General features: G+C 46.8%; 1 protein-coding gene across 5 annotated transcripts in view; it reads left to right on the top strand.

The window, feature by feature from the left end:
* The window catches only part of DLGAP3 (DLG associated protein 3), a 178,976-nt gene that overhangs the window by 143,592 nt on the left and 8,089 nt on the right, over positions 1–27,295 (top strand). For 2 of the 5 annotated variants that reach the window (XM_053398903.1, XM_053398902.1), the window contains 7 exons: positions 12,857–13,062; positions 14,143–14,257; positions 15,042–15,285; positions 16,332–16,672; positions 19,048–19,218; positions 21,588–21,673; positions 26,133–26,557. In XM_053398903.1, coding sequence (XP_053254878.1) covers positions 12,857–13,062; positions 14,143–14,257; positions 15,042–15,285; positions 16,332–16,672; positions 19,048–19,218; positions 21,588–21,673; positions 26,133–26,557 — 1,588 coding nt within the window. The remainder of the gene's footprint in view (positions 1–12,856; positions 13,063–14,142; positions 14,258–15,041; positions 15,286–16,331; positions 16,673–19,047; positions 19,219–21,587; positions 21,674–26,132; positions 26,558–27,295) is intronic. The other 3 variants (XM_053398904.1, XM_053398906.1, XM_053398905.1) reach the window with 3 other exon arrangements.

Raw genomic sequence — 27,295 nt, 5'->3', positions numbered from 1 at the left:
GTGCAACAATAAGACTGCTAGCGCATTTGCAAAGCTAAGCAGGGTCCACTATGGTTTCAACTTGAATGGGAGACCGTGTGTTGAGATTCCTGCATTGACTCTCAGGGTCCCTTCCAACTTCTATGATTCTATGTTTCTTGAACTGAATACTGTATCACAAAATTCTGAGAGGTGCAACATCCGAAGGATAGTTTCATTCTGATCTGTGCATTCCTCCAGGAGGTGGGGGTCAGGTCAGCTTGCTTTGGAATCCACAGAATTCCACAGAAGTCGATGGCTGAATTGCACATTGACTTGGAACGATTGGCCACACCTTGAGCTTTAGGGTGCTGGACTCTTTGTTCTCTATCAAAGGGCAGTAAGCTGCCTTAGGGGAGGGGGGGTTGCAGTGATTTTTAGGAAGTCATTAGTTTGCACCAGGCGTCCTATTAGGAAGACCCAGTTTTCCGAGTGCATGTTCTGGAAGTTGGGCAATAGGGGCCGTACAGGATTCCTTTTGGTGTACCGACCTCCCCGCTGCACCAAGGATTCCCTGCCCGAGCTGCTTCAGGTCGTGGCGGATGTTCTCCTGGAGACACCTAGCTTGGTCGTCCTAGGGGATTTTAACATCCATGCCGACACGACCTTACAAGGGGCCGCTCGGGACTTCGTGGAAAGCATGGCCTCCATGGGGCTGTCCCTGAATAAGTCTGGCCCAACCCATAGCCGCGGACATGCCTTGGACCTGGTGTTTACCTCTATGGATGTTGGTGATCTGACACTAAGTAAAAGCGAAACGAAAGAAGTGCCATGGTCAGATCACTTCCTGGTGCAACTGGACTTCTCTGCGACCCATCCCCTCTGCAGGGAGGTGGGACCAATTCGGATGGTCCGCCCCCGCCACTTAATGGATCCAAATGGTTTCCAGAGAGTGGTAGGGGATGCTTTATCCCATGTTGATGGCCTTTCAGCCGATTCCCTGGTGGCCCACTGGAATGTGGTGTTAACCAGGGCTATTGACTGTTTGGCTCCGAAGCGCCCTCTCCGATTGCATGGAGCCCGGACAGCCCCGTGGTTTTCCACGGATCTGAGGGCAATGAAACAATCGTTGAGACGGCTAGAGCGCCGGTGGCGGATAACTCATTCCGAATCTGACCGGACACAGGTTAGAGCTCAACGTCGAGCCTACCAAGTGGCGATAGCGACGGCGAAGAAGAATTTCTTCACCGCCTCTATTGCATCTGCAGAAAACAGCAGCAGGAGACTTTTTCAGGTGGTTCACAATTTAGCGGAACCACCTGCAACATCGGGGCCCAGTATGGGCCACATGTTCTCCTGCAATGATTTTGCAAAGTTTTTTGCAGATAAAATCGCTCAGATTCGGGAAGAAGTAGACTCCACCGTGGGAGCAGGGCCGGGGCGGGAGAGTGCTAGAGTTCTGTCTAGTCAAGTTGAGTGGGATCAATTCCAATCTGTTACCTCCGAGGATGTGGACAGGCTGCTTGGACGAGTGAAACCAACCACCTGTCTCCTGGATCCTTGCCCATCCTGGCTTATAAAAGCTAGCCGGGAAGGACTGGGCGATGGGCTTCGTGGGGTGGTGAATGCTTCCCTCCGTGAGGGAGCCTTCCCAGACCCGCTGAAAGAGGCGGTTATTAAACCGCTTCTTAAAAAACCATCTTTAGATGCGGCCACGATGGCCAACTATCGCCCAGTCTCAAATCTTCCATTCTTGGGCAAGGTGATTGAGCGAGCGGTTGCCGAACAACTCCAGGCACGCCTGGAAGAAGCGGACCATTTGGATCCCTTCCAGTCGGGATTCAGGCCTCATCATGGGACTGAAACTGCCTTGGTCGCACTGGTTGATGATCTCCGGCGGGCTAGAGACAAAGGTGAGAGCTGTTTTCTAGTTCTGCTGGATCTCTCAGCGGCGTTTGATACCATCGACCATAACATCCTTCTGGACCGTCTTGAGGGGCTGGGAGCTGGGGGCACTGTCATACAGTGGTTCCGCTCCTTCCTCCTGGGCCGTGTTCAGAAAGTGGGGGGGGGGGATGAGTGCTCAGACCCCTGGGCTCTCACTTGTGGGGTGCCTCAGGGTTCTGTCCTCTCCCCCATGCTTTTCAACATTTACATGCAGCTGCTGGGAGAGATCATCAGGAGGTTTGGGCTGGGTGTTCATCAGTATGCGGATGATACCCAGCTCTACCTCTCTTTTAAATCAGAACCAGTGAGGGCGGTGAAGGTCCTGTGTGAGTGTCTGGAGGCGGTTGGAGGATGGATGGCGGCTAACAGATTGAGGTTGAATCCTGACAAGACAGAAGTACTGTTTTTGGGGGACAGGAGGCGGGCAGGTGTGGAGGATTCCCTGGTCCTGAATGGGGTAACTGTGCCCCTGAAGGACCAGGTGCGCAGCCTGGGAGTCATTTTGGACTCACAGCTGTCCATGGAGGCACAGGTCAAATCTGTGTCCAGGGCAGCTGTTTACCAGCTCCATCTGGTACGTAGGCTGAGACCCTATCTGCCTGCGGACTGCCTCGCCAGAGTGGTGCATGCTCTGGTTATCTCCCGCTTGGATTACTGCAATGCGCTCTACGTGGGGCTACCTTTGAAGGTGACTCGGAAACTACAACTAATCCAGAATGCGGCAGCTAGACTGGTGACTGGGGGCGGCCGCCGAGACCATATAACACCGGTCTTGAAAGACCTACATTGGCTCCCAGTACGTTTCCGAGCACAATTCAAAGTGTTGGTGCTGACCTTTAAAGCCCTAAACGGCCTCGGTCCAGTATACCTGAAGGAGCGTCTCCACCCCCATCATTCTGCCCGGACGCTGAGGTCCAGCGCCGAGGGCCTTCTGGCGGTTCCCTCATTGCGAGAAGCAAAGCTACAGGGAACCAGGCAGAGGGCCTTCTCGGTAGTGGCGCCCGCCCTGTGGAATGCCCTTCCAGCAGATGTCAAAGAGATAAACAACTACCTGACATTCAGAAGACATCTTAAGGCAGCCCTGTTCAGGGAAGTTTTTAACGTGTGATATTTTACTGTATTTTTGGTTTTTATGGAAGCCGCCCAGAGTGGCTGGGGAGGCCCAGCCAGATGGGCGGGGTATAAATAATAAATTATTATTATTATTATTATTATTAGGGGGCACAGGACAGAACATGTCCAACACAAAGGGACACCGCTGCCACCACTGACACACACTCTCTGGTTCTGCCGCCTGAGGTCATCTCCTTACTCTGCCTACTAGTAGGGCCGACCCTGTTTAAAGGTTTTGCCGGAGGCATTGATAAAGGTGAATCTGGTGGGTGCCCTTGTACCTAGGGACCTTGTAAAGCTGTTGTCCTCCTCCCTAGGAACCAAGGTTCCTGAAATGCTAAAGAGGTAATGACAGGTCTGGTGCATTGTGTGGTTAACCCAGCAGTATTCCTCTTAGTCAAGGGCTTGAGAATAATTTTGCCTAATTTCCTGGACTGAGTTCCCAGTTTTCTGCCTTTTGTTCCTCGGATCTCTTGTTCATATTCCTGGCTGGATGCGCAGAGTGAGTGTTGGCGCTCATTTGGCTAGGAGGCTGACAGAAACAGAGACAAAACTTGGCATAGCTGCACACTACTGGTGGATGTGCTTGATCCTGGTGGAAAATTAAGCAAGAATCTGACCCCAGCTCAAAATGCAGCCAGATTCCAGAATCTCACTCCAATTCCTTGTTTCTGAAGCCTCGCATATATTTCAATCTCTGCCCTGACTCTTCCCAAAGCTCAAGACAGCTACCCATGATTTGATACAAATGAAATATTGTTCAAGCAGTAGGCCCAGTTCACTGTACAGATAAAATGTAGAAAGTAAAATGACCCCCACGCTTGCTTAGATCCAACTGTTAATAACCAGAACCTCTTACAGTTAGGACTGTGCAAGTAATTAAAGTTTTTATTTGCTTGCTTGCTTATTTGTTTGCTAGCAGGGTTGTAAGTATGTAAGATGGGCAGGTGAGGGCTGGCTGAGAGCAAGCTGAGGTTGGTGGAGCCAAACCCCACTCAGCCTAATGGACCAGCCTTCACTGGCCAGAATTACTCCCAGTCTCAGATACTGGCTGGTGGAAGGGGAGATCAGGTTAGAATTAGGCATTTTCAGGGGAACTTCAGTGGGTGGGGAAAGGGTTAACTTCTGCCCCATACTTGGCCTTGGCATTAAGTAGCAAACTCAGGCTTGGGAGCTCCATGTTTACTCTGTAACACATATCTCTGCCCTGTGGGGAGGGGGGCTTTGATTCAGGGGGCACTGAAAGGCAAACTTACCTAATTCACACTTTCCAAAACAAGATGTGAGTCAAAGGTCAGCCATCCTTCAAAATACTCACACCTCTGAAATTTGCAGTGAAGTTCTCCAGCCAAGTAATGTGCATAAACATACACATACAAGCATCGATTAAAATACATGTATTAGTGAAAAGAACATATACGAATATCAGTGGAAATTGTTTCGCAAAATTCTATTAGGCAAAAGGTATATCAATGTATATTAATGCAAAAAATGCATTAAAAATGTGCATTTTAGGAGAAATTTGCACTGAAATGCTATTGAATTTTTATGATGACTTTAAAACACACACACCTTGGTGGAGAAATTTAAAGAATTTAAGACAAGATAAATGAGAAGCTGGGAGAACCTGAAACTGACAGACTTGGCCAGTCCCTCTCCTCTGCCTTTTCCCTAGGTCCAACCAGGCTGCCTTGTGCAGCTAGGGTTGTGGTTTGCTTGCCTTTTGCAATCTGCCTGCCTCAGTCCCTGGTTCCTCCTGCATCCCCCCCCCCTCCTCCTCCTGTCTTCCTCTTTAACATGCACCTCACAGACTTTTGCAGAGGTCCCTGGCCTGCCGGCCTTCAGCCTGCATCATCAGGGCATCCCCCCTCCCCTAGCACACACCTGGATGGCTGGATGGCTTGAATGAGCCTAGCAGCTGCTGCAGCTGCTGCATCGCCACCCTCCCTTCTTTCTCCCGGTTTGCTTCCTATTATAAAACATTTAAAGGTATTTCTTTAAAATAAATAAACAACTGCTGCTGGAAGGAACCAGGACTCTTCACCCCAGCTGCTGTTTGATGAACTGTGATAGAAAAATATACATCTCCCCCCCCCCCATAGTGCTGGGATACTCAAGTTACATCATGATGACGACGACGACATGTATTTGTCACTTTTTAAACCAAAGTGTCTCATAGCAACTTACAGGATAAAAATAGAAATTATTGATATTACTATTTATTAAATTTGTTGGTCACTTTATCTTGCCCAATGTAATCCAAAGCGACTTACAACCGAACGAATGAACAAAAAGTCCACATAGATGCATTAAAAGCAAGCTGGGGGGGTGGATTAAGAAGGAGCATTGAAACCAAATATGAAAACAACAATAAAGTAAAACCTATTGTGCTCATATGCACACACGCTATGGGCTGCAGCCCTGCTCTCTCCACTGGTAGATTTCACTGCCCACTACTAAGTTTTCAACCCCTGTTTTCACCTTCACCCCTGTGGCCATGCCTTCCCCCTATATTTGTTTGCTTCAATCATCTGACAGGAGACTCCAGGGTGGGCTCTCAATTTGCATATCTGGTCCTTTCTGTAACATGTTGCTTCAGGAGGACGCCAAAACCTGAAACTAGCCCTTCTTGGGCACACAGGCCCACCACATAATACACACACACAGGGACGCAGGTGGCACTGTGGTCTAAACCACTGAGCCTCTTGGGCTTGCCAATCAGAAGGTCGGTGGTTCGAATCCCCGCAACAGGGTGAGCTCCCGTTGCTCAGTCCCAGCTCCTGCCAACCTAGCAGTTCAAAAGCATGCCAGTGCAAGTAGATAAATAGGTACCGCTCCGGCAGGAAGGTAAACAGTGTTTCCGTAAGCTCTGGTTTCTGTCACTGTGTTCCATTGCACTAGAAGCAGTTTAGTCATGCTGGCCACATGACCCGGAAAGCTCTCTTTGGACAAATGCTGGCTCCCTCAGCCTGAAAGCGAAATGAGCGTCACAACCCCATAGTCACCTTTGACTGGACTTAACCATGCAGAGGTCCTTTACCTTTTTACCTAACACACACACAGCTATTTTGGAGCTGCTTCTATGATCTTCTAGCATGTGGCTGCTGCAGCTGTGTAAATATGCATTTATTTATTTAAAAGCATTCCTAAACCACTTAATATTTTAAAAATCTCTAAGCAGTGTACACTGTGTACAATATAAAAACAATATGCGTGAAACAAAATACAACCTAAAACCAATGGAGCCATGTAAGAGCAAGTAAAGAAGTGATTCAGAGGGTTCATACAAATAATTCAGGGTCCAATCTTATGGGTCAGGGAATGTCTGAGCAAAAAGAAACATATTTTCAAGATATTGTGTGAAGCAGCTGGTGGCTACTGCTTCACCTGTGGTAGAGGAAAGGGCATTCCACATAACAGGGTCAACAGCACAGAATGCCCCATTTTGTGGCCACCACCCTATGGTATTCTGTAGAGTGCAATGCCACAAGTAGACGCTCTCCAGTTGGCCTAAGCGATCAGAGTCAGGCAGTTTTTCATGCCTGAGATAACCCTTCCCTTTAGGTAGAGTGAAATCAACCCCTCAGGTGGCAAATGCTATGGACAGTGCGGTCAGTACCCCAACTATGATCCTTTACTGGAAAGACAAAGCTGTGTGTTCCATGTGGACTGTATTGCACCGTCCCAGTCAATCTTTGCCAACCTGCCTTCCTCTAGATGGTGTTGGACTACATATCCCATCAGCTCCAGCAAGCACAGCTGTGTTGGCTGGGGTGGGTGGGAGTAGTAGTCCAATGAAAGATGCAATTAAAATGCAATTGACAATCACAGCACGTTACAAATGCTGCAGCCACGTTACAAATGCTGCAGCCAACAGAAAAATCATTAAGCAGTCTGCCAAGACCTTTCACAATTTGCAAGTGGTCCGTGGAGGGCAGGGGGACGTTTGGGCACCACAGTCCTAATAAACACATTTTGTATACAATTTGGTGTAATATACATAAGTTTGCCATCCATTCCCCTAATATAATGTAGTTGTATGCTATTTCCATTGATATACAGTATGCATTTCTGTGCACATTTTGTTCTGCCAGAGAACTGCATTGCAAAATTCAGAGAAGTGTGAATTTAGTAGGATATTTGTGTTTCCGTTCATGTATTGTTTTCAGAAGTGTGAATTTCTCCAAATCCCCTCCCACTTATTCACCAAATAACCTGTGCTCTCTCAATATGACAGAGGAGAATGCAGCAAGATGACTGGTGAGTTACTGAATCTCTAGGGTCCTGTGTTATCATTAGCTAAGACCACAGCCCAACACTTCTCAATACTATTTGCAAGATCACATCCTGACAACAACAAGCATTACTCTGCTTGAACCAAACATCATTTTTATTTGTTGATCCTACAGTATTTCTACCCCATTCCGCAGCTGCGAAAACCTCCTAAAAACCAATAGAGTTCTGAAAACATGACACAGTGGTTGGGAGGAGGGAGGAAAGCAAATTCGCATACTAGTTCTTCATTTTAAAAAAGTTATTATTGTTGTTATAGATATTTATTAATTGCCTTCCAGACAGATAGCTATATCAAGGCAATGTACAAAAATGAGTGAAACTTAGTTGGATATAACCCATTATATTTAGTACATTGCCTTGATAGTCTAACTTAGTCATGTTCATTAATTTCAATAGGTCTGCTCTGAGCAATAAAAACAACTTTAAAAAACCCAATTAGGAACAACACAGAAAGCAACAGAATATGCATTTTTAAAACAATATGAAATGGACACTGCTGGCAGAGGCCTATTCATCCAGCTGGGAAAGCTTGTCAGGAAAATAATGTCTTCATTCCCCGCCAGACAAAGTTCTTAGAAGTGTTCTTACCAGTTTCCCACACAACATTATCTCTCCCAACTGGATAAAGTAAACAGCCCCATTCATGGAGAAGGAAATTCAAAGGTTTGGTTAGTAGGTTGCTTTTGTTTCAGTGAGGCACAAGTTACTCGGGCCTTGTTTGTATGCATATACAGTGGTACCTTGGGTTACATATGCTTCAGGTTACATATGCTTTAGGCTACAGACTCCGCTAACCCAGAAATAGTGCTTCAGGTTAAGAACTTTGCTTCAGGATAAGAACAGAAATCTTGCTCCGGTGGCGCAGCAGCAGGAGGCCCCATTAGCTAAAGTGGTGCCTTCAGGTTAAGAACAGTTTCAGGTTAAGAACGGACCTCCAGAACGAATTAAGTACTTAACCCGAGGTACCACTGTATCACAGTTGGAAGGGACCACGAGGGTCGTCTAGTCCAATGCTGTGCAATGCAATAATCTTTCACCCAATGTGGGGCTCAAATCCATGACTCTGAGATTAAGAGTCTCCTGCTCTACCGACTGAGCTACTTCTAACCTTCCCCAACCAGGTGCCCTCTAGTTGTTTTGGACTACAATTCCCATCCTGCTGGCAGGGATGATGGGAGTTGCAGTCCATAACATCTGAAGGTGGCTAAATCCACAGTAAAGTTTTGCTTCATGTGAAACTCTGGTCAGGCCTGAGTGTTCCATTTCCCAGCATTCTCTAATCACAGGGCACTGCTCACACTGGAAAGCTAGTTCAGTAGAAACAGCCAATCCCAGCCCTCAAGCCTGAGATTTAAGGCTCCAGTTAACTTGGGGGGGGGTGCCAAGCTGGGGACAACAAAGATTGGAGACCACCCTCCACAGCCCGTGGCACTAGTCAAAGTCCTGCCTAAGGATCCCCCATCTCCCTCAGCCTCGACATATCAAAACTTATCCTGCTCCTTCTGTTTACATCCTTCTGCTCCCAGACATGATCCAAACTCCCCCCTTACCCCAGCTTAGAGGCTTACTCAGCCAGCCAGCTCCATGACGGGCTTGTTCTTTTTTAATTAAAAGCTAATTAACTCTTCTCGCTCTCCCTCTCTGTGTGTGTTTTTTCCCCAGGGGGAAGGAGAGATTGAATGACACTTGACTTGATTGCCCATCCAGAGTGAGGGGCTGGGGGGAGGAGGTGCTGTATAGGGAACACTCCGCCCATCCCATCCTCACTTTGGCTGTCCCCATCTCAGCCCACTGCAGCAGGGGGGTGGGCCCCAGGATGAACAGAAACATCCCTTGATGTTTCCTGGGAGAAAGAGACAAAGAGGCAACTGTGTCTGTTCCTGCCTCTTGCTCCCGTCCACCTGTTTTGCCCTCCTCCCGATAGCCCAAGGGATGCCAACTCGTCACCGGAAACTGGTAAGGGTTCATCGGTGCAGACAGATGTTTGCCTGTCTGCTTTGCTGCTCTGGTTATGGGTGGGATTTCATCTGCCGGAGGAGCTATGAGGTGAGGATTTCTGGATGGGAGAAAGCCCTGCCTCTTTCTAGAGCAGACGTGCTTCCATGGGGTGGGAAACGAAATGACTTGGTCTGGGGAAATTCCATCACATCTGGAGAGTCTTGAGCTGAAGGGTAGGCAGGGTTCAAGCTCTGTTGCCAACCTGGCAACCTCCAAATATTTTTGAACTATAACTTCCATCAGCTGAAGGGCACCAAGTTGTCAAAGGATGCTCTAGAGAACTATGATGTATAGGTCAGGTTGTGTCTACAAGTAGGCAGTTTCCAGCTTTCTGGGGGCTAGGAAGCCAACTTTGGTTGCCTCTAGCCAAAGAGCTCTGTTAGCTCCAAGATCTTGATGAGTCCATGTTTTGGGAATTTGGAATTGCATATGGAAATGTGGTGATAACTTCAGTAGCTAACCTAATCGCCAAACTGTACAGGGTATCAGGAGTTCCATCACTGGATCCCCTGGCTTTTTAGAAAACTTAAAAATAGCTACCTGGGGGGTGGGGTGCAAGTTGGATCTGAACCACTGAGGTAGGGGGACTAATGCATTTCCCCAGACTGTTTCCCCAGTTTAACTGTTCCATATGTGCCCCCCCCCCAAAAAAAAAAGCTTAGATCAGCTGTGGAGGTAGAGAGAGCTCATCTGTATTTTGCCTGTATTTTCACCTTTGCTGGCTAATTGAAGTTTCGGTGATTAGGGTTAGGATTAGAATTTATTTACTGCCCTATACCTGCAAGTCTCAGGGTGGTTCACAGGATAAAATCAAATTATAAAACCACCAAGTACATAATCAAAATAAAAGCAACAACAACTCAATAACCCTCCCCCAGTGCTATGTACATGATTTATTCTGTGTGTGTTGTCAGGGCTTTTTTTCCAGCTGGAACTCACCAGAACTGAGTACCGGCACCTCTTTGGTGCATTTGGGGCGAGCTTTAAAAAACGTTTCCCCTCTTTAAAAAGCTCACATATGATTTGGCTGTAGGAGACAATCGCTTTAAGTGTATGAAGCAAAATATGGCACATAGGACAACCAATTTTACTCATGTATCATATTCATCCTTCTCAGTATGGGCTCCTGAAAGCTGTAGTCCATAACACCTTGTGAGCACCAGGTTGGCGAAGGCTAGTTTAATGTATTGCAGTACCAACATTTTATTACCCCAAAAGAGAACTTAGCAGTTGTACACATCTCTTATTTAATTTGTAAATCTTAATAAAAATATTGATATCTTCTAATAAACACTTAGCTTAATGTATTTTGGGATATAGGAACTCAGAGGAACACTCTGAACATCAAGTCAGATCAAGTTTGCACACACCTGTAGATCCCTTGATTTGACATCACCACCTTATGACTGGTAGCTGAATGTGTGAATGGGCTCTGATGAAAAATGTATGTCTTCTTGAAATGACGTCTGAGAGCGCAGTTCACTCTCAGATAAGTATCTTTCAGTTGCAGCCTCCTGCAACTATGTTAGCCAGGATCAACCCCATAAATTAAACAATGGGTTAACAGTTGATTAGCAGACTTGGATTTGGCTGCTTTTTGGCTGCAGAAGATCAGATCACTTTTTTTCTGAACTCGTACAATATATAAATACCAACATTTCTTTATGTAAAAAGTTTTTCTTAAAGCTCAGGGATAGAACTTTGAGTGGACTCTGTTGTTGTTTTAAAAATCCAACTTCCTTTTAAATGTGAGTATTTTCCCCTTGTGAATATTTTTAAGTAAAAAGAGCAATATTCATTTTGACATTTCACATGAAGATAGAAGGCAGCAGAGTCTGGAGAAGATGTTTTCAGAAGCAAGGGAATAAGGGTTGTATCCAACCACTGCAGCACTAAGTCAAAGTCTCTTGGCAGCGTACTTCTTCCACTAGCAAAATGTTTCCGCTGCAGCAGAACATTGTTGCACAAAGAAATGCATAAGCAGGTTGCTGGTAACTTTGTTGCACAATGGATTTCACAATCTGTCGTGCAACAGATTTCCCCTTGTGCAACTGTTGCAATGAATTTGTCGGTTGTACAACATTAAAACTCACCCATGTGCCAACACAAAAGCCCTTGGCACCAGCAAACAGAGAACATTAGATACAGTCCTATGACATACACACACCAAAGAAAAAAGCCCACAGAAGAAGAAACTAGCTGGGCACATTTGCATCCTAGTTTCTATCTTATGATGCATAAAAAACACATCCATTCTATGCAGATAAACCAGTTTATGATTTATTGATATGGCTTCCTTTTAGCATGAAGGGATGATGGGAGTCATAGGACAGCAACACATGGAGGGCAGTGGGTTTCCCATTAGTATTGAGGTGTGATAAGTTCAGAAAACAAGGTTTACTAGGACCCTGGGGTCCAGCAACCTGGAGCCAGGTGCAGAATAGTGACCTTGGGGTGGAGCCAGACCCAAAACAGTACTTTGGGGTGGAGCCAATTACATGGTGCATCCCAGGAGCCATGCACTGAGATGATCTGCATCTGCAAACCTGAGGCTACATCTGAGTTGCTACCGATCAGCAATTCTAACACATAAATCTAAAACAGGTTAGCAGAATTGAGCAAAGACCTGGTCGAAAGCAACTGAACAGCCCTTACAAGCAAGCAATACACTGCGAGAGAAGTAATTAGCACAAGTCCAATCATGGCAGAGATCTATTTCTTTTTTGCTTGCAATTTCAGAAACAGAGGAAGTTACTTTACACCGAGTCAGACCATTGGCCCATCTAGCTCAGCACCGTCTACATTTACCAACAGTGGCTCTCCAGGGTTTCGGAGAGGGTGTCTCTCCCAGCCCTACCTGGAGGTGCCAGGAATTGAACCAGGGACCTTCTGCATGCAATGCATGTCCACTGTCACTGTGCTTTGGCTTTTCCATATTTTACTTACTATTGTTAAATTATTGAAAATCAGAACCTGTAGCAAACTACAAACCACCCAGGGACCTAACATTAGATCTCAGTGTATTTGTAGCAGGCAGGCAGTTTCTTAAAGACAGCTTATGAGAGCCATAACCTTTGCATCCCTTAGCAGTCTCCAGTGGAGATGTCAGAGAGCTTCAGGGCATCTAACCTACTCCACACCCCCCCCCATCTTTCCCTGGGAACTGTAGTTTGGGCAGGCTTATCGATCACTGGCAGAAAATTCTCACCAAGCTACAAAGAGTCCCTGTCAGGGATAAAGAGGGTATAAATAAATAAATAATGGTGATTATTATTACAGTTAAGGGTTTTTAAAACCAATACAAGTTTGTTGTGCAGAGTGGACTCCTAAGTCAAACAGAGTGCTATCGTTCTCACAGGGATGTTTGAGCAGGTTGGTAGAAGAACATAATCAAGATGCAGTCATTCCCTCAAATGCTATAGGTGCATCCTTGGGGCTGTCATAAATTGTCACCGGCATCTTCTGTGGAACTTCCTATTAGCCTCAAACTATCAAGCATATATGCACACAGATACACTCTGCATGAAATTTCTTTTTCCTTCAGGTACCCCAAGATGATTGGGGAGGATATCCAGCTTCAGGGAAGGATGGAGAGATACCCTGTCGACGGATGCGGAGTGGCAGCTATATCAAGGCCATGGGAGACGATGACAGTGGGGACTCGGATACCAGCACCAAGGTGTCTCCCAAGGGGGTGACCCGGCGTGAGGGGTACCGCCGTTCCTCCAGTGTAGATCAGGCCAGAACCAAGTAAGAAACTGAGAACAGCGCATTTCTCATATAACCACGCAGGGTGGCAGGGCTCAGCAAAGGGAACAAAAAATATATGGAATTTTTATTGGGTGGCAACTGATAAGTAAGGTGAGATGTCTTGACCATGAGCAGGAGCCCATGCATAGAAGGGGTTCTTAGGCAAGAGGCATGTAGGACCAGACTGGAGTTTCAGGACCTTGGAGAACACCAAGCCCTGCAGTTGCACAAATGAGAAACTGGCCTTCTATCCCTTTTGGACCAAACTACACCCTTCTAGGCTTGACTCCTTTCCTAAAGGGTGGAGTATCTTCAGTGGGTAGTTCTGGAAACTTAGCTTTTCATCACCTTATAATCAGCTTCCACCTTATTCAAGTCAGTGGGAAGCATCCAGCTCCTGCTGTAAATGGGTCCAGCTTCTTGGAAGAACCTGGCTCAGAGTGTACTCAGTCACAAGGGGCTCTTGGCTAGGCTTAGTGCCAAGCTCAGCACCTCTTTCTGATCCAGCTGCCTCTTCCTCCTTTGATACAGTCCTCACACCTGCTCAGGATCCATGACAAAGGATGGGGGCTGTCATATAAAGCTTCTACCCATCCATTTTTGTGTTTCTTTAAAACTATGCTCCACACCAGCTGAGAAACCTTTTTCCAGCCCAAGGACCATATTCTCTTGTAGGAAACTTTCCAAGGATCACATACCAGGGATGGGTGAGCAGAACAAAAATGTACAGTTTACCTTTGTGCACTTGTCTGGCTTCCAGACATCCCTCTCTGACCTCCATCAGGCAAGCAACAGACATTCCAACCTGGCAAAAAGAAAAAAAAAGTGAAGCAGAACTGGTGAGGGTGTGGCCTATAGAGAGAGGGTGTGGCCTGTGGAGAATCCCAAGGGCCCAATAGAGGGACTTGGAGGGCTGCCTTTGGCTTTGGGGCCTGAAGTTTCCTACCCTTATCTGATAGGATCAGGGCAGAGAGCTTGCAAAGTCAAACCCAGCCAGCCCTGAGTCATTCTCCATCTGCTCTGATCATGTCATGTTTTGGGTTTTGTTCAGAAACCTTTCTTCCCCATGTCTCTCATTAGGTTTGCAAGTAGGCACTATTCTGACTCATATATCTGTAACTGTCCCAGCTGCTGCACGTCACCCCGAATCCGGCCACGGGGACAAGGGTATGGACGTTCCTTTACCACCGGGCAGGTGAGGTGATTTGTTTTTAGCTCTTGCCTTACAGGAAGGGGACTGGGTAGAGATGGGTGAGGGATCTGTGGCCTTCCTGCCACAGGACTCTGGCTCCCATCAACTCCAGCTGGCCCTGGCTAGTGTTCAGGGATGGTGGGAACTGGATGTGAAAATCTGGAAGGCACCAGACTGAGCAAGGCTGCACTTCACCATACTGGATTTTTCAAACATCTGGATTTGAAAGCCACCTTAAGGGTGCTTGTCCAAATGTGGGTGACTCATCCAGTGAATTGCTCTGTCCAATAACAACAACTCTAAAGCAGCCTTCTTCAACCTGATGCTCTCCAGATGTTGTTGACCCTCTAGACGATGCTCAAATCCAAATCTAATCAGCCCCAGCTAGCATGTCCAATGATGAGACATGGTGCGAGCTGGAGTACAACATCACCTGGAGAGCCACAGGTTCCCTACCCTGGGGTACAAGAATTGGAGAGTGGAGGGGAAAACTGACATCTGTGTAAATTGGGCCATGTGTCTTCAAATGTGGGGCACCTTCCTTAGTGGGGTTCAAGTGGACTGTCAATATTTCAATGCCACCATAATCAGTCAGTTTGAAATATCAAGTGTCCACCTGAATCCCCAAGTGAGGATTTTCTTTTCCCCTTCCAGAAGTGTGGGTGCAGAGGAGGATGGGATTTTGTGGGGAAATTGGACAGATTTGCACATCCCTAATCCTGGCACCATAGGTCTTAGCTCCATTCACGGCCTTCCATACCCCTCCATCTTCTTCCCCTTTCCTCAGATTAATGATGAGTTGAACCACCAGTTTGAGGCCGTGTGTGAGTCTGTCTTTGGAGAGGTGGAGTCGCAGGCTGTCGAGGCCTTAGACCTGCCCGGTTGCTTCCGCATGCGCAGCCATAGCTACCTGAGAGCCATCCAAGCTGGCTGCTCCCAGGACGATGACTGCCTCTCTCTCTTTACCATGGCAACCACCACCCACCAGCCTGGCCAGCCCCTCACCAGCAGCATTCTCAAGCCAAGCACCTGTAAGTACCAACACAGGACTTCGGAAGCTGGTTTGAACCAGGTCAGACTCCTGGCCCACCCAGCTCAGTGCAGTCTGCCCTGGCTGTTTGCAGCTCTCAAGGGTTTCAGAGGCAGATTCTTCCCCAGCTCTACCTGGAGATGCTGGGATTTAACCTGGGACCTTCTGCATACAAAGCAGGTGCTCGGCTCCTGACCTGCACCCCCTCACCAACAACAGGAAGTTGGTTCATCGTCTTCACACGGGTTATTCAATGTGGTGCCCTCCCCTCCAGATGTGGCTGAATTCCAACTCCTGTGCGAGCTGAGGTTGAAGCGAGTTAGAGTCCGATAACATCTGGAGGGCACTTCAGTGGCTCCCCCTGTTCTACACTGACAGGCAGAGGCTCTCTCAAAGCTTTCAGACAAGACTTTCCCCAGCCCAACCTGGAGATGGCTAAGGTTAAATCTGAGCTCCTGCCCCAAACTTGTTCTGGTCCGATGTGACCCACTCTCAGAGATACTATGCAACATTTGTATATTTTATCTGTTTAAAAATGCCTGTCCCAATTTCCTTGCTAAATTAATTCAAAATGGCTCACAAATTGGTATAGGAAAGGAAGGTGGGGAAACCCCATAGCTAGCAAATACCTCTGCAAGTCTTCTCACTCCTAGGCCAATGACAACGAAATGTGTGTGTGAAACATTTCCAAAACAAGGCAAACAGTGGAGGGATGAGGGAGCTTGAAGGACATGGAGGCTGCCTTATATTGAATCAGACCATTGGTCCATCTAGTTCAGTACTGTCTGTGCTGATTGGCCGGAGCTCTCCAGGTTTTTGAAGATGATCCTTTCCTAGCCCTCCCTAGAGATGCCAGGGATTGAACCTGGGACCTTCTGCATGCAAATCAGTTTGGCACTGAGCTACGGCCCTTCCTCATCCCCATTGCCTCACCACATCATGAGCCCTGTCCAATAGGTGCCCGTATGAGTAGAAAGCTCCCTTCTTATTGACACATTTTGCTTTCCTTCCCTGTCTCTCCACCCCGCACCCTACCCCTCCGTGTAGCCTTTAGTTACAGGAAAGCTCCCCCTCCCCTCCCTTCAGGAATGAAAGCCAAGCCCCTCATTTCGGTGACGACGCAAAGCAGCTCTGAGTCCGCCCATGACAGCTTCCTGCCCAGGGAAGTCAAAAGGAGTCCATCGTGGTCCAAAGAGGCCGCCAAGCGCTGCAACTCCACAGAGAGCCTAGAAAGCACCAAGATCACTGCCATGTCCCTGGACTTGCCTTCAATCCAACCCAGGACTGCCCCCAACCCCCCCACCCTCATCATCAGGACGATTCCGGGGAGGGAGGAGCTAAGAAGTTTGGCTCGTCAGAGGAAATGGCGCCCATCTATCGGAGTTCAGGTAGGTTCAGGGTGGGCCCAGGACTGCAGGGAGGTTCGGGCTTGGGGGGCACAATTTAGTGAGTGGGGAAAAAACCAGAAGGAAACCTCTCCCTGACTACTAAAGACATGCGCAAAAACCCAAAAGTCAAAGTTTCAAATTAAGCGTTTTTTATAACCAACCTATGAGGTATATATATCACTGTTTTCTTTTTTAAAGTATTCCACCATCAAAAGGTCCACCATCAGCCTGTAATATAAACAGTTCTCTCATAAAAGATTATATCACATAATACACAAAAGTATAATTTTTACATGAACATAGATTATATCCTAAAGCTTAAATATATTTCTGGAGCTTCATACTGTATGTGCCAGATACTCTGTTGATGTTAATACTGTCCATATATTAGTATGTTAATACTGTCCATCAGCAAATATTTCACACCCTTGCCCAGTTCAAAAGATGGTATCGCTCTAATCCACCGAAGAAGTTTGCTGTAGTGGAAACACCTGTGGCACCATCAGGAGCTACTGAACACACCTAAATTACAGATATATATAGATATCTTGTGATTTAAAAGACAGCTCATTATATACCTTGAGAAATCTGCCCTAAAATGTTGATGAATTTTGATGAAGTCTCTTAAGAACAAATTGCAAATTGGTGCAGTAATGTGGATAACTGAACTTAGGACTGGAAAAATGAGAATCTGAGAGGAATCAAAACTGGCAGATCCATCCATCCCTAAGAGAAGGACAAGATAGTGCCCCTCACACCCACATACATTCCACATACAGAAGCCAGCTGGACTGGCAGACAGACCTTATTTCAACACTGGTGACAGAACCGCATTCTCAGCTCCTTTGCCCAGCCATTGGGTGGTTAGTTTTATTGTTCTATGCTGCTTTACGTTGTGTGTGTTCTTTGGTTTCATGGCAGTTTATGTTTGGCTTTTATCGTATGGTATGTTGGTTGATCCTGTTACATACTACCCTGGGATCTGTTTGGATGCAGCCTGGATTAGACATTTAAAAAATACATAGCCAATAAAAAAGTACCTTGCTAGCAAAGCAAGAGAATATAAGATCACAGGACAATGTTTCTCAGTTGCTTTGCTTCGATTTGCTTTGCTACTCCATTCATTTTTAAAATTTATTGGTTGTGTTGATCATTAAAGCCACGTTTGTTTTGTTTTCCATTTGTGCACGGGGTCTTCGGTTTTCGTTCTTCCCATCTGTTATTTCCCTTTGCAGTGAATCAGTTGTGAATTTGTAGGCACTTTGGGTTTTGTCCAATGTACGCGTTCCATTAAGTATTTACAGTTGCACAATGGAACATTCCCCCCTGTCCTCCCCCCTTAAGTGCCCCAAGCCCTCCCTAAATCTGTGCTGGAGGGTTGGGGGAACCAACTCACAAACAGATTAAGGGGTGGCATGTGGAGAGAGGAGAGTTCTGTTGGGCACACATAAATCATTGTGCTAATGGAGCAAGTTACTTAGTGCTGCATTGGACAGCCCTATTGTTTGCCTCAAAGGGTTCAGACCTCTGCTGTGTGTTTTTAGTTTTGAGCGCAGGTCAGGCTCATTATGCATCTGGGCTGGAGTTGGCTGGAAGGGGTTAGGAATGAGACTGCCATCCCTGTGGTGGTTGGTAGGGGAGATACAGAGGTGAGCAAAGGTGTATGACATCAAAGCCCTTGCCCCCTCTGTTTCACTGGTTGCATTTCAAAGTCTGTGGGTGCTAGTCAGTCAGCCCCCTGCTTGGTGGTGGTGTTGCTAAATGCCAGGTCTAACAAGAATAAAACCTTGATCATCCATGATTTGTTCACCTTATTTTTGAGATTGTAAGTTATTTTCAACTGTTTTTAATCTTGTGTTTGAATGTTGTAACCCATCCTTTGAGCTTGGGGTGAAGGGTGTGTAAAATAGTACCAGTAGAATAATAGAATTTTTGAGTTGGAAGGGCCCGTGAATGTCAACTAGTCCAACCCTCTGCAATTCAGGACTTTTTTATCCAACATGGGGTAGCAAACCCATGACCCTGAGATTAAGAGTCTCATGCTCTACTGACTGAGCTATACAGTAACAGTAGTAGTAGTAGTAGTAGTAGTAGTAGTAGTAGTAGTAGTGATGATGATGATGATGATGATGATGATGATGATGCTTTATATGCTGGAGGTACTTGGGAGGAAAAATTGGGTGAAGTCTCAGAAATTTGAGTATAAGCAGGGAGGGGGAATCTTTTTTACCACAAGGTCAACCTTTAGAGGGCCACATGGCAGTGCTGTGTGGGGCCAGAAGCAAAAGTGAGTGGAGAAATGCATGTAAATATTACCTTTGTACAGTAGGTTAGTTTCTACACACACTTCACATCCTTCTTTATCCTCCATCCAGGCAAGCAAGAAGCATCACCAGGGTTCTAGCCAGACAAGACTCAAAGAGGATGCCAAGCAGGGCCAGTCCCAGAGGCAGAGTCCCAGAGGCAAGACAGAGAAGCCTGGAAGGCTGCCTGGACCAGAGATTCCTTGTCCCTTTGATAAGCTAAAGAAGTCAAGGGAACCTCAGGTAGCCGGAAAGGAGGTAGAATCTGGAACAGCCTTTCCTTCTGTCTTAGACTAGATTAGGAAGCTTACGCTGAGCTTACTTAGAGAAACTCTGAGGCTGCATGGCTGTTTTTTCCCAAGGCTCAGAGATGTCGCTGGGTTTGTCCACTAGTCTCTAGAGCTTTAAAGACACTATTGGATTTATTCCAGCAATTGGCATCCAGGGTTTTGCCTAAAAATAGATTTAAGTAAAAACTGCTCTTTTCTTCATGCCCCCTGAAAATCTCCATCTGACCTATTCCAGCTATGAAGGGGGCAAACAAAGCAAACGAGGGATACATAGAAGCAAATGAATATATGGTTATCAGAGCTCATCCATTCCTCTGGCATTTGTTTCTTGACTGGTTCCAATTTGGAATGAAATTAATAAACCCATTTAATTTCCATTTCCACAAAATGCCCATGCACCTTGATCTGTTACAAATTGAGGGTCTAATGATACTCCTCCATAGGGGAAGCCAGAGCTCAAAGGAGCAATGTAGACAGTTCTGGCATTCATGTTCACTGGTTCAATCCTCCTGAGCATAGAGAGAGTTGAGTAGACTGTCCTTTTCAAAAGGTGGCATTGTTTATCTTACGAACAAGGGAGTGTGAAATGAGGACTTTCATCTTAGCTTACACAGGCTACAGAAAATGCCTGTAGGGTGAAATTCAAGCCATTTCTGACCAGATGTGGAAAATCCCAATGGTTTGTGACGTTTCATGGTTTCAGTAAGCAAAGATTCCAATTTTTGGCGATGACTTCAAACTTCTAATGAAAAAGAGCTCCAAGGCAGGCACCTGGTTCATGTTCTCCCCTTTTGCTAGTTTTAATTTTTATTAGTCTCCTAAATTTGCATTTCCTTTGCTTGCCATTTGTTCCTACTTCGTTAGCAGGCCTGTCCCTTGTCAGTAAGAATCAGCACAGGTGTTGTGGAGGGAGGTTAAATTAAGTTCAGACAAGTGTATCCGAGAGGTTCAGCCGAGGGGGCAAGCTGGCGGAAAGGAAGTGTCTGATCCGACTTCATGGTGCGCAGTTGCTTGTTTGACAAGGTCAAAATGTTGGGAGTGGGGGCTTTGGCTCTTAACGAAGCACAAGAAGCTGATGCAAAATGATTCAATTAAGCCACAGCTACCGTTTTCCAAAGGTACTCTTACAAGGCATCACGTCCCGTAGAGGAAACCAATACTTTAGAAATGCAAACTTTAGAAATTAAAATGCCAAATTTATAATTTCTGCTCCAGTAGGGGTTCATTCGACTGCATGGAAGGCAAATAGAGGCCATCAAGAATTTCCACCATTATCTTTACCAGCCAGTTGGAGGCAGATCCATTAGGGCAAATGGCGCACTACCCCGCTGACCTCAGGCTGCCCTCAGCCAGTCAAGGGGTTATGGGGGCCCTGGCTGTCGGCTTCCTCCTCCTCCATCTTGGTGTTGCGCTTGTGGAACTCAGAAGAGGACGAAACTAGACTGAGTTGGCCCTGTTTATCAATGGCTCTGCCTCCACCTACCATTTGCTTCCCTGCCTTCCACAGGGCACCACTGTTACCAGCTCTGCTCCTGTGACTTTAACTACTTGGCATGCAGAAATCTAGCAGATAAAGCTTTTTCCTTTCGTAAAGCCAGGATTGCCAGCTTTTCTAGTCATGTGACTTGGATTCAATGGATCTACTCTGAGTAGGGTTACTATTGGGTACAGCCCAGCACTTTACCCACTGTTGCTGTGGAGTTTTCCACTTGAGCCAAAGGAGCAAAATAATTCCCTACCAGCTGCTCCCTCCTGGAGTGTGGGGGTGACCTTTCTCCTCTCTTCCACCCGGCTTGCAGGAGCGTCTTGGCGCTCATCAGGCCTGTGCCTTTGAATGAGGTTCAGCATCCCCGGGGGAAGGAGGGATGAAAGGGGAGGACAGGGCTCCTGAGTACTTGATCTCTGCTCTCCACTCACATGGTTTATCTGGATTTCCGTTTGCATCTGGTGATGGGAATTCAAAATGTTTTGCAAGTGCTCTTTCCTCACAGCTCCCTCTCCCTCCCACACAGCTATGAATCGTTCTCTGATGCTTCCCTTCTGTACTTCAATACACTTAACTATTCATCTTTCCCTTTCTCCCTCTCCTTACTTTGTTCTCAATTCATTTTGATCATTTTGAATCTTTCTCGCACTTGTCTCCATCTCCTTCATTATTTTTCTTTCCTCTACTTATCAATCCCCCCTTCCCTGTTATCTCTTGCTTCTGCCACTTATCAATTCACCATAAGTGATACCACTTCTGGATTTCCCTTTTCCTCTCTGTTTATCTTTCCTCCTCTTTGCTTCTCCCTCATCCTCATTTCTTTCTCTTTCCCAAAGGTGGAAACTATATCCGATTCAGACACGGAAAGCAGGAGCCGCAGAGAGTTCCACTCCATCGGGGTGCAAGTAGAAGAAGATAAAAGGTACAGCTGGCAAAACATCCCTCTTGGTCCTTTGCATTCCCACCAGGAGGAGCAGCTTTTGCAATCTGCGCACAGCTGTCCCCATGCGCCCTTGCCCCCAAATCAGTATTCATGGCACAAGCCTGGACCAGAGAATCGAGCAAGAGAACCTCGTGGAGCTACAGATGCTGGCTGCTCAGGGCAGCTGGATTGCCCTCCCAGCTCATGAAACAAAGGGGTATCAAGACACAGAGGTGCCAGGCAGAAGCAAATGCCCACACAAGGCTGGCGGTGATGGAATAGGTGACCCGGGACATCCCCTGTCACCAAGCCATCCGCTTTTGTAAAACACTCAAATGCTACATGTTCCCAGCTAGAACCGAAGGGGAATATTAAGCAGGATGAAAGGCTTTATACTCAGGGCTCAACGTATGCTGCTGTTCTGGAGGGTAGAAAAAGCCACAGAACATAGAGATACGTGCTGGATTTAAGCATACTAAGGCTGTGTACGAACTACACCTTTAAAGCACCATGGTACCACTTCGAACAGGGATGGCTTCCCTGGGAAGTGTAGTTTCTTAAGAGTGCTAAGAGTTGTTATGAGATGACTGGTCCCCTCACAGAGCTACAATTCTCAAAGTCCCCTGAGAAGAGGGATGGACTATGAAGCCGCTCTGATGACTATAGTGCTAGGAGTGCAACAAGGCCCTCGTCTCAGCACTTTTAACAACCGACAGCTCCCATAATTCTTTGGGGGGTTTAAAGGGGAATCATAGTGCTTAAACTGGATGGTGTAAATGAGGCCAAAGTCTACATACGCACTATACCTTTAAAGCACATCCATAGCGCATTTCCCCCCTCAAAGAATTCAGGGTACAGTGGTACCTTGGTTTACAGACATAATCCGACTCGGAGATCCAGTTGTAAAACAAAACAGGTTGTCACCCAAGGCGTGCTTTCACCAATGGGGCCTCCCCCCCAAAATTGGTTGTAATCCAAAAAAAGGGACACACACTTCCTGGTTTGACGTGGTTGTAATCCAAAATGGTTGTAATCCAAAGCGGTTGCAAACCAAGGTACCACTGTACGGCAGTTTCTTAAGAGTTTCTGGGAATTGCAACTCTGTGAGGGGTAAGCAATGGTGCCCAGAATTCTTTGAGGGGAAAATGTGCTTCAAAGGCACCTTAAAGGTATACTGCGTCTGCATTCTAAGAATCTCAGCCTTCACTTGGAAGGAGGGGGAAGCAATCTTACAGCTCTTGTAGGAGAAGTTTGGCTAGAATATTGAAACCCAGTCAGGGTAGCAGAATGATATTTCCAGGGGACAGGAGGTGGAGCTTCAGCAACCCACATATTTACACACACACACACACACACACACACACTAACACACACTGACTTGCAGCAGATGAGTAAAATGTGCAGAAAATGAAACAATTATGCAGATGTGCTTAAAATATTTGGGTCACAGAACTCAGCTTTCCCAGGCTCAGAATGTGGGCTGTTTGGATTTAAATTCTAAGCGCACGGTAGCTGTATGTAGATACAGGATCAGGCCAGCAGCTTATCTAGCCCAGGTGAGCTGTGGTCCTCCAGATGTTTATGGGCTACAGCTCTTAACATGCCTAATCTCTGGCTCTGCTATGTGAGAGTGAGGAGAGTTGGAGCCCCAAAACTTCTGGAAGACCACAGATTTCCCTACCCCTGATTTAGCCCAATACTCTCGACAGCAACAGGTGGAAACTCTTTGGGGGTTTTCTCGCTAAGATCTTTCTCAGACAACTTAGCTGAGCCCATGGAAGTATGTGGGTGATCACAGAGAAGCACAGTTTCTCAACAGAAAAGCTTCCTGGGCTCAAAACCCCCGAAGAGGACCATCCATGGACTTGGAAGCCTTGGTAGCTAACTTCTTATAATAGAAAGATAAGATGCTGACTCACACTGAGTCCATTTAGGTCAATATTGTCCACACTGACTAGCAGTGGCTAGTCTTTTCCAGCCCTACCTGGAGATCCTCAAGATTGAACCTGGGACCTTCTGCATGCAAAGCTCTACCTTGCTCTACCACTGAGCTATAGTCCTACCCAATAATGGGGCTTGTGGGGTGAGGGGCTCACTACAAATTATTGGGGAAGCTTCCATCATTCTCCACCATTGGCTGTGCTAGCTGGGACTGATGGGATTTGAAGTCCAACAACATCAAGGGGATACAAGTTCTCCACGCCTGATATAGACAACACTGAACTAGAAGCCATCGGGGAAGAAGGGCCATAGCTCAGTTATAGATCACATGCTTTGCATGCAGGAGATCCCTGGTTCAGAGCTGGGAAATTCTCCTGCCTGAAACCTGGAGAGCCACTGCCACTTTGCATTTGAAATATTGGACCAGATGGGCCAACAACCTGGCTCCAGCTTAATTGTCTGGAAAAGGGCTGTAGTAGTAATAGAACAGGCTTCCTCAACCTCGGCCCTCCAGATGTTTGAGACTACAAGTCCCATCATCCCTGACCACTGGTCCTGCTAGCTAGGGAACCTGGGAGTTGTAGGCCAAAAATATCTGGAGGGCCAAGGTTGAGGAAGCCTGTAATGGAGCATCAGCCAAGTTCAATCCCTGGTGACTCCAGGTAGGGCTCTGGGAATATCCGCCTGAGGGGAAGTAGCTCAGTGGTAGAGCATGTGCCTTGCATGAAGAAGGTCCTATGTTCCATCTTCAGCATCTCCAGGTAGGGCTGGGAGGCAACCTTGCCTGAAACCATGCAGAGCTCCTGCCAGTCAGTGTAGACAGTGCTGAACTAGATGGACCAATGGTCTGACTTAGTAAAGGGAAGCCTTTTGAGGTGTGTGCATGCACTCCTCAGACATGCACTCTAGACTCTGAGAAGTCCAGCATCTTTCCACCCCCATTTATTTCCCTTCAGTTCACTGCACGGACACTTGAATCAAAGAGCATGTGAGGTGATCACCATGTAGCTGTCCCATATCTTCATTCAGTCAGGGACTGGCTGGCACGTCCTCTGCTCTGTGTGCTCCCTCCCTCCCTCCCTCTAGTCCTTCAGCATCCATCCAGCGCTGGTTGTCATAGAAACAGGCCAGTGAACAGGAAGGAGGGAGCGATGGAACCATGCAGGCATGATGCTGCTCAGTGGCGGCTTGTCAGTTTCTGAGTTCTCTCCCTCATCCCTACTGCTTCCTTTCTGTAAGGAGAGGAGCCAGGGTTCAAGCATCTCTCAAGCCCCCGTCTCACACATGGGAAAGCCCTGCCTCTGAATCCTTTGGGTATTCCGTGGTGCAGAAGGAACATGCAAACTTACACATAGACAGTGAGGCTCTTCTGCTTCTCTTTGAAATGTATTCCAGGGCTGAGCCCTGGCACAAATTAAGCCCCGCTGATTAAGAACATAAAAATATAAAAAGAGCCTGCTGGATCAGAACAATGGCCCATCTTGTCCAACATCCTGTTCTCACAGTGGCCAACCAGATGCCTGCGGGAAACCTGCAAACAGGACCCGCAAGCAGGATCCTGCCCTTCCTTCAATCATGACCTAAGAATAAAAGCATGCAAATATATGAGAACCACCATAAAAGAACATTTAAGATTACAACAAATGAATTCCACATGCACAACACAGAGCAGCCAAATAAGCAAATCGTTCTGTTAATGTCCACAGCCAGCCACTAAATGCCTGGTGAAATAAGTACATTTTCAAATGAAGCTGAAACAGTAGCAATGTCAGGGACAGTCCGATCTCAGCAGTGCAGTAGTTCCATAAATGGGGAGCCACCATCAAGTAGGCCCCACCCCATGCCGCTTCCCTGAAGATCTTAAAGCACAGGGGAGGCACTCCTTTATATACTTGGGTCCAAAGCCATATAGGGCCTTACACACCAGCACTCATCTTGGCCTGGTAGCTAATAGGCAGCCAGTGCAAAGTTAGAAAGATGAACATAATATGGTCCCTTCTCACTGCCCCATATAGCCATCTGGCAGCAGCTGCAGCCTCCAGACCTTCTTCATAGATACTGAGCGATATGGACCAGCAGGTTGACTTGGTATAGTAATAATAATAATAATAATAATTTATTATTTATACCCCCGCCCATCTGGTTGAGCTTCCCCAGCCACTCTGGGCAGCTTCCAACAAAATATTAAAATACAGCAATCCATCAAACATTAAAAGATTCCCTAAACAGGGCTGCCTGTTTGTATAGCACAACTTCCAGGGTTCATACCTGTAAGAACATAGGATACCACTTTATACTGGAGTCATACGATTGGTCCATCTAGCTGAGTATTGTTGACACTGGCCAGCAGCTGTCCATTGATACTGAAACTCTCCAGGGTTTCAGGCAGGCAGCCTTTCCCAGTCCTACCTTGAGATGCCACTGGGGATTGAACCCAGGACCTAGTGCTTGCAAATCCAAGCTGGTTGGTTTTTGCGGCCCTTGCAAGGGACCGAACCCTCTCTCCTCCCTATCGCAGGCGCGCTCGGTTCAAGCGGTCCAACAGTGTGACTGCCGGCGTGCAGGCTGACCTGGAGCTGGAGGGTTTGGCAGGGCTGACGGTGGCGACGGAGGACAAGGCCCTTCAGTTTGGGCGCTCCTTCCAGCGGCATTCTTCAGAGCCGGAGTCCACGCGGCAATACTCGGTGTACAAGACGGTGCACACGCAAGGGCAGTGGGCCTACCGGGAAGACTACCAGATGCAGTACGACACCGTGGAAGTGCCGCGCCAGGATTCCTGGATGGACAGGGGGTCGCGCAGCCTGCCCGATTCTGGCCGAGCATCGCCCTGCCACCGGGACGGCGAGTGGTTCATTAAGCTGTTGCAGGCGGAGGTGGAGAAGATGGAAGGCTGGTGCCAGCAGATGGAACTGGAGGCTGAAGATTATGATCTGCCGGAAGAGAGTGAGTCTCCGCCGGGTGCTGTGGGTTGGGGGATCCCATCTGGGGCTGCCAGCTTCCTTTTACAAGCTGGTACAGTCTGACAGATATAGTTGGGTCGGGAACCAAGCTATACAATTGTGGGTCCATGTGAAGAATCTGTTGCTGGACTGCAGCATTCTTTGGGCTGTGAATTGTTCCTCTGTGTTCTTTAAAAGAGAGAGAGAGAGAGAGAGAGAGAGAGAGAGAGCGCGCTACCATGTCAGGAAGAAATGCTAGCTTGCTTTATTTGATAGGGGAGTGTTGTGGAAATGTCTATTGGAATTTGGGACGGGGGATAAATTTGGTCCGGTTGACATTTTAATGCAGACCTCTCTAATTTGCACTTCCCTGAAACAATAGACAGAATGAAACAACTATCTTTCAAAATTCACACTTCGCTAAATTTTGGGAGGCAGTGTATTAAAAAAAATATCAAATCACATTGGGGGGAAGTATGCGTAAAAATGCATTCATGAAAATAACAAATATGAGGAAACGTGTATATTAAGCAAATTTGCACACAGAATTAGGTATATTAGAATAAATGTATACTAAAGTGCTGATTAATGTTTGTGAGAACTTTTTTAAACTGTTACAAATTGATGTGAAAATGTAGCAAGCTGAAGCTTGAAACTGGAAAAATGTGACACTGAGGGGGAAACAAAATAGACAGGTTTGTCCATCCCTCATTGGAATGTAAGATTTATATGATTGTAATTT

The sequence above is a fragment of the Podarcis raffonei genome, chromosome 8, assembly GCF_027172205.1.
Source record: "Podarcis raffonei isolate rPodRaf1 chromosome 8, rPodRaf1.pri, whole genome shotgun sequence".
NCBI classification, from domain to species: domain Eukaryota; kingdom Metazoa; phylum Chordata; class Lepidosauria; order Squamata; family Lacertidae; genus Podarcis; species Podarcis raffonei.
The sequence above is the reverse complement of the archived record's forward strand: the minus strand, read 5'-3'. Positions and strand labels throughout refer to the sequence as shown.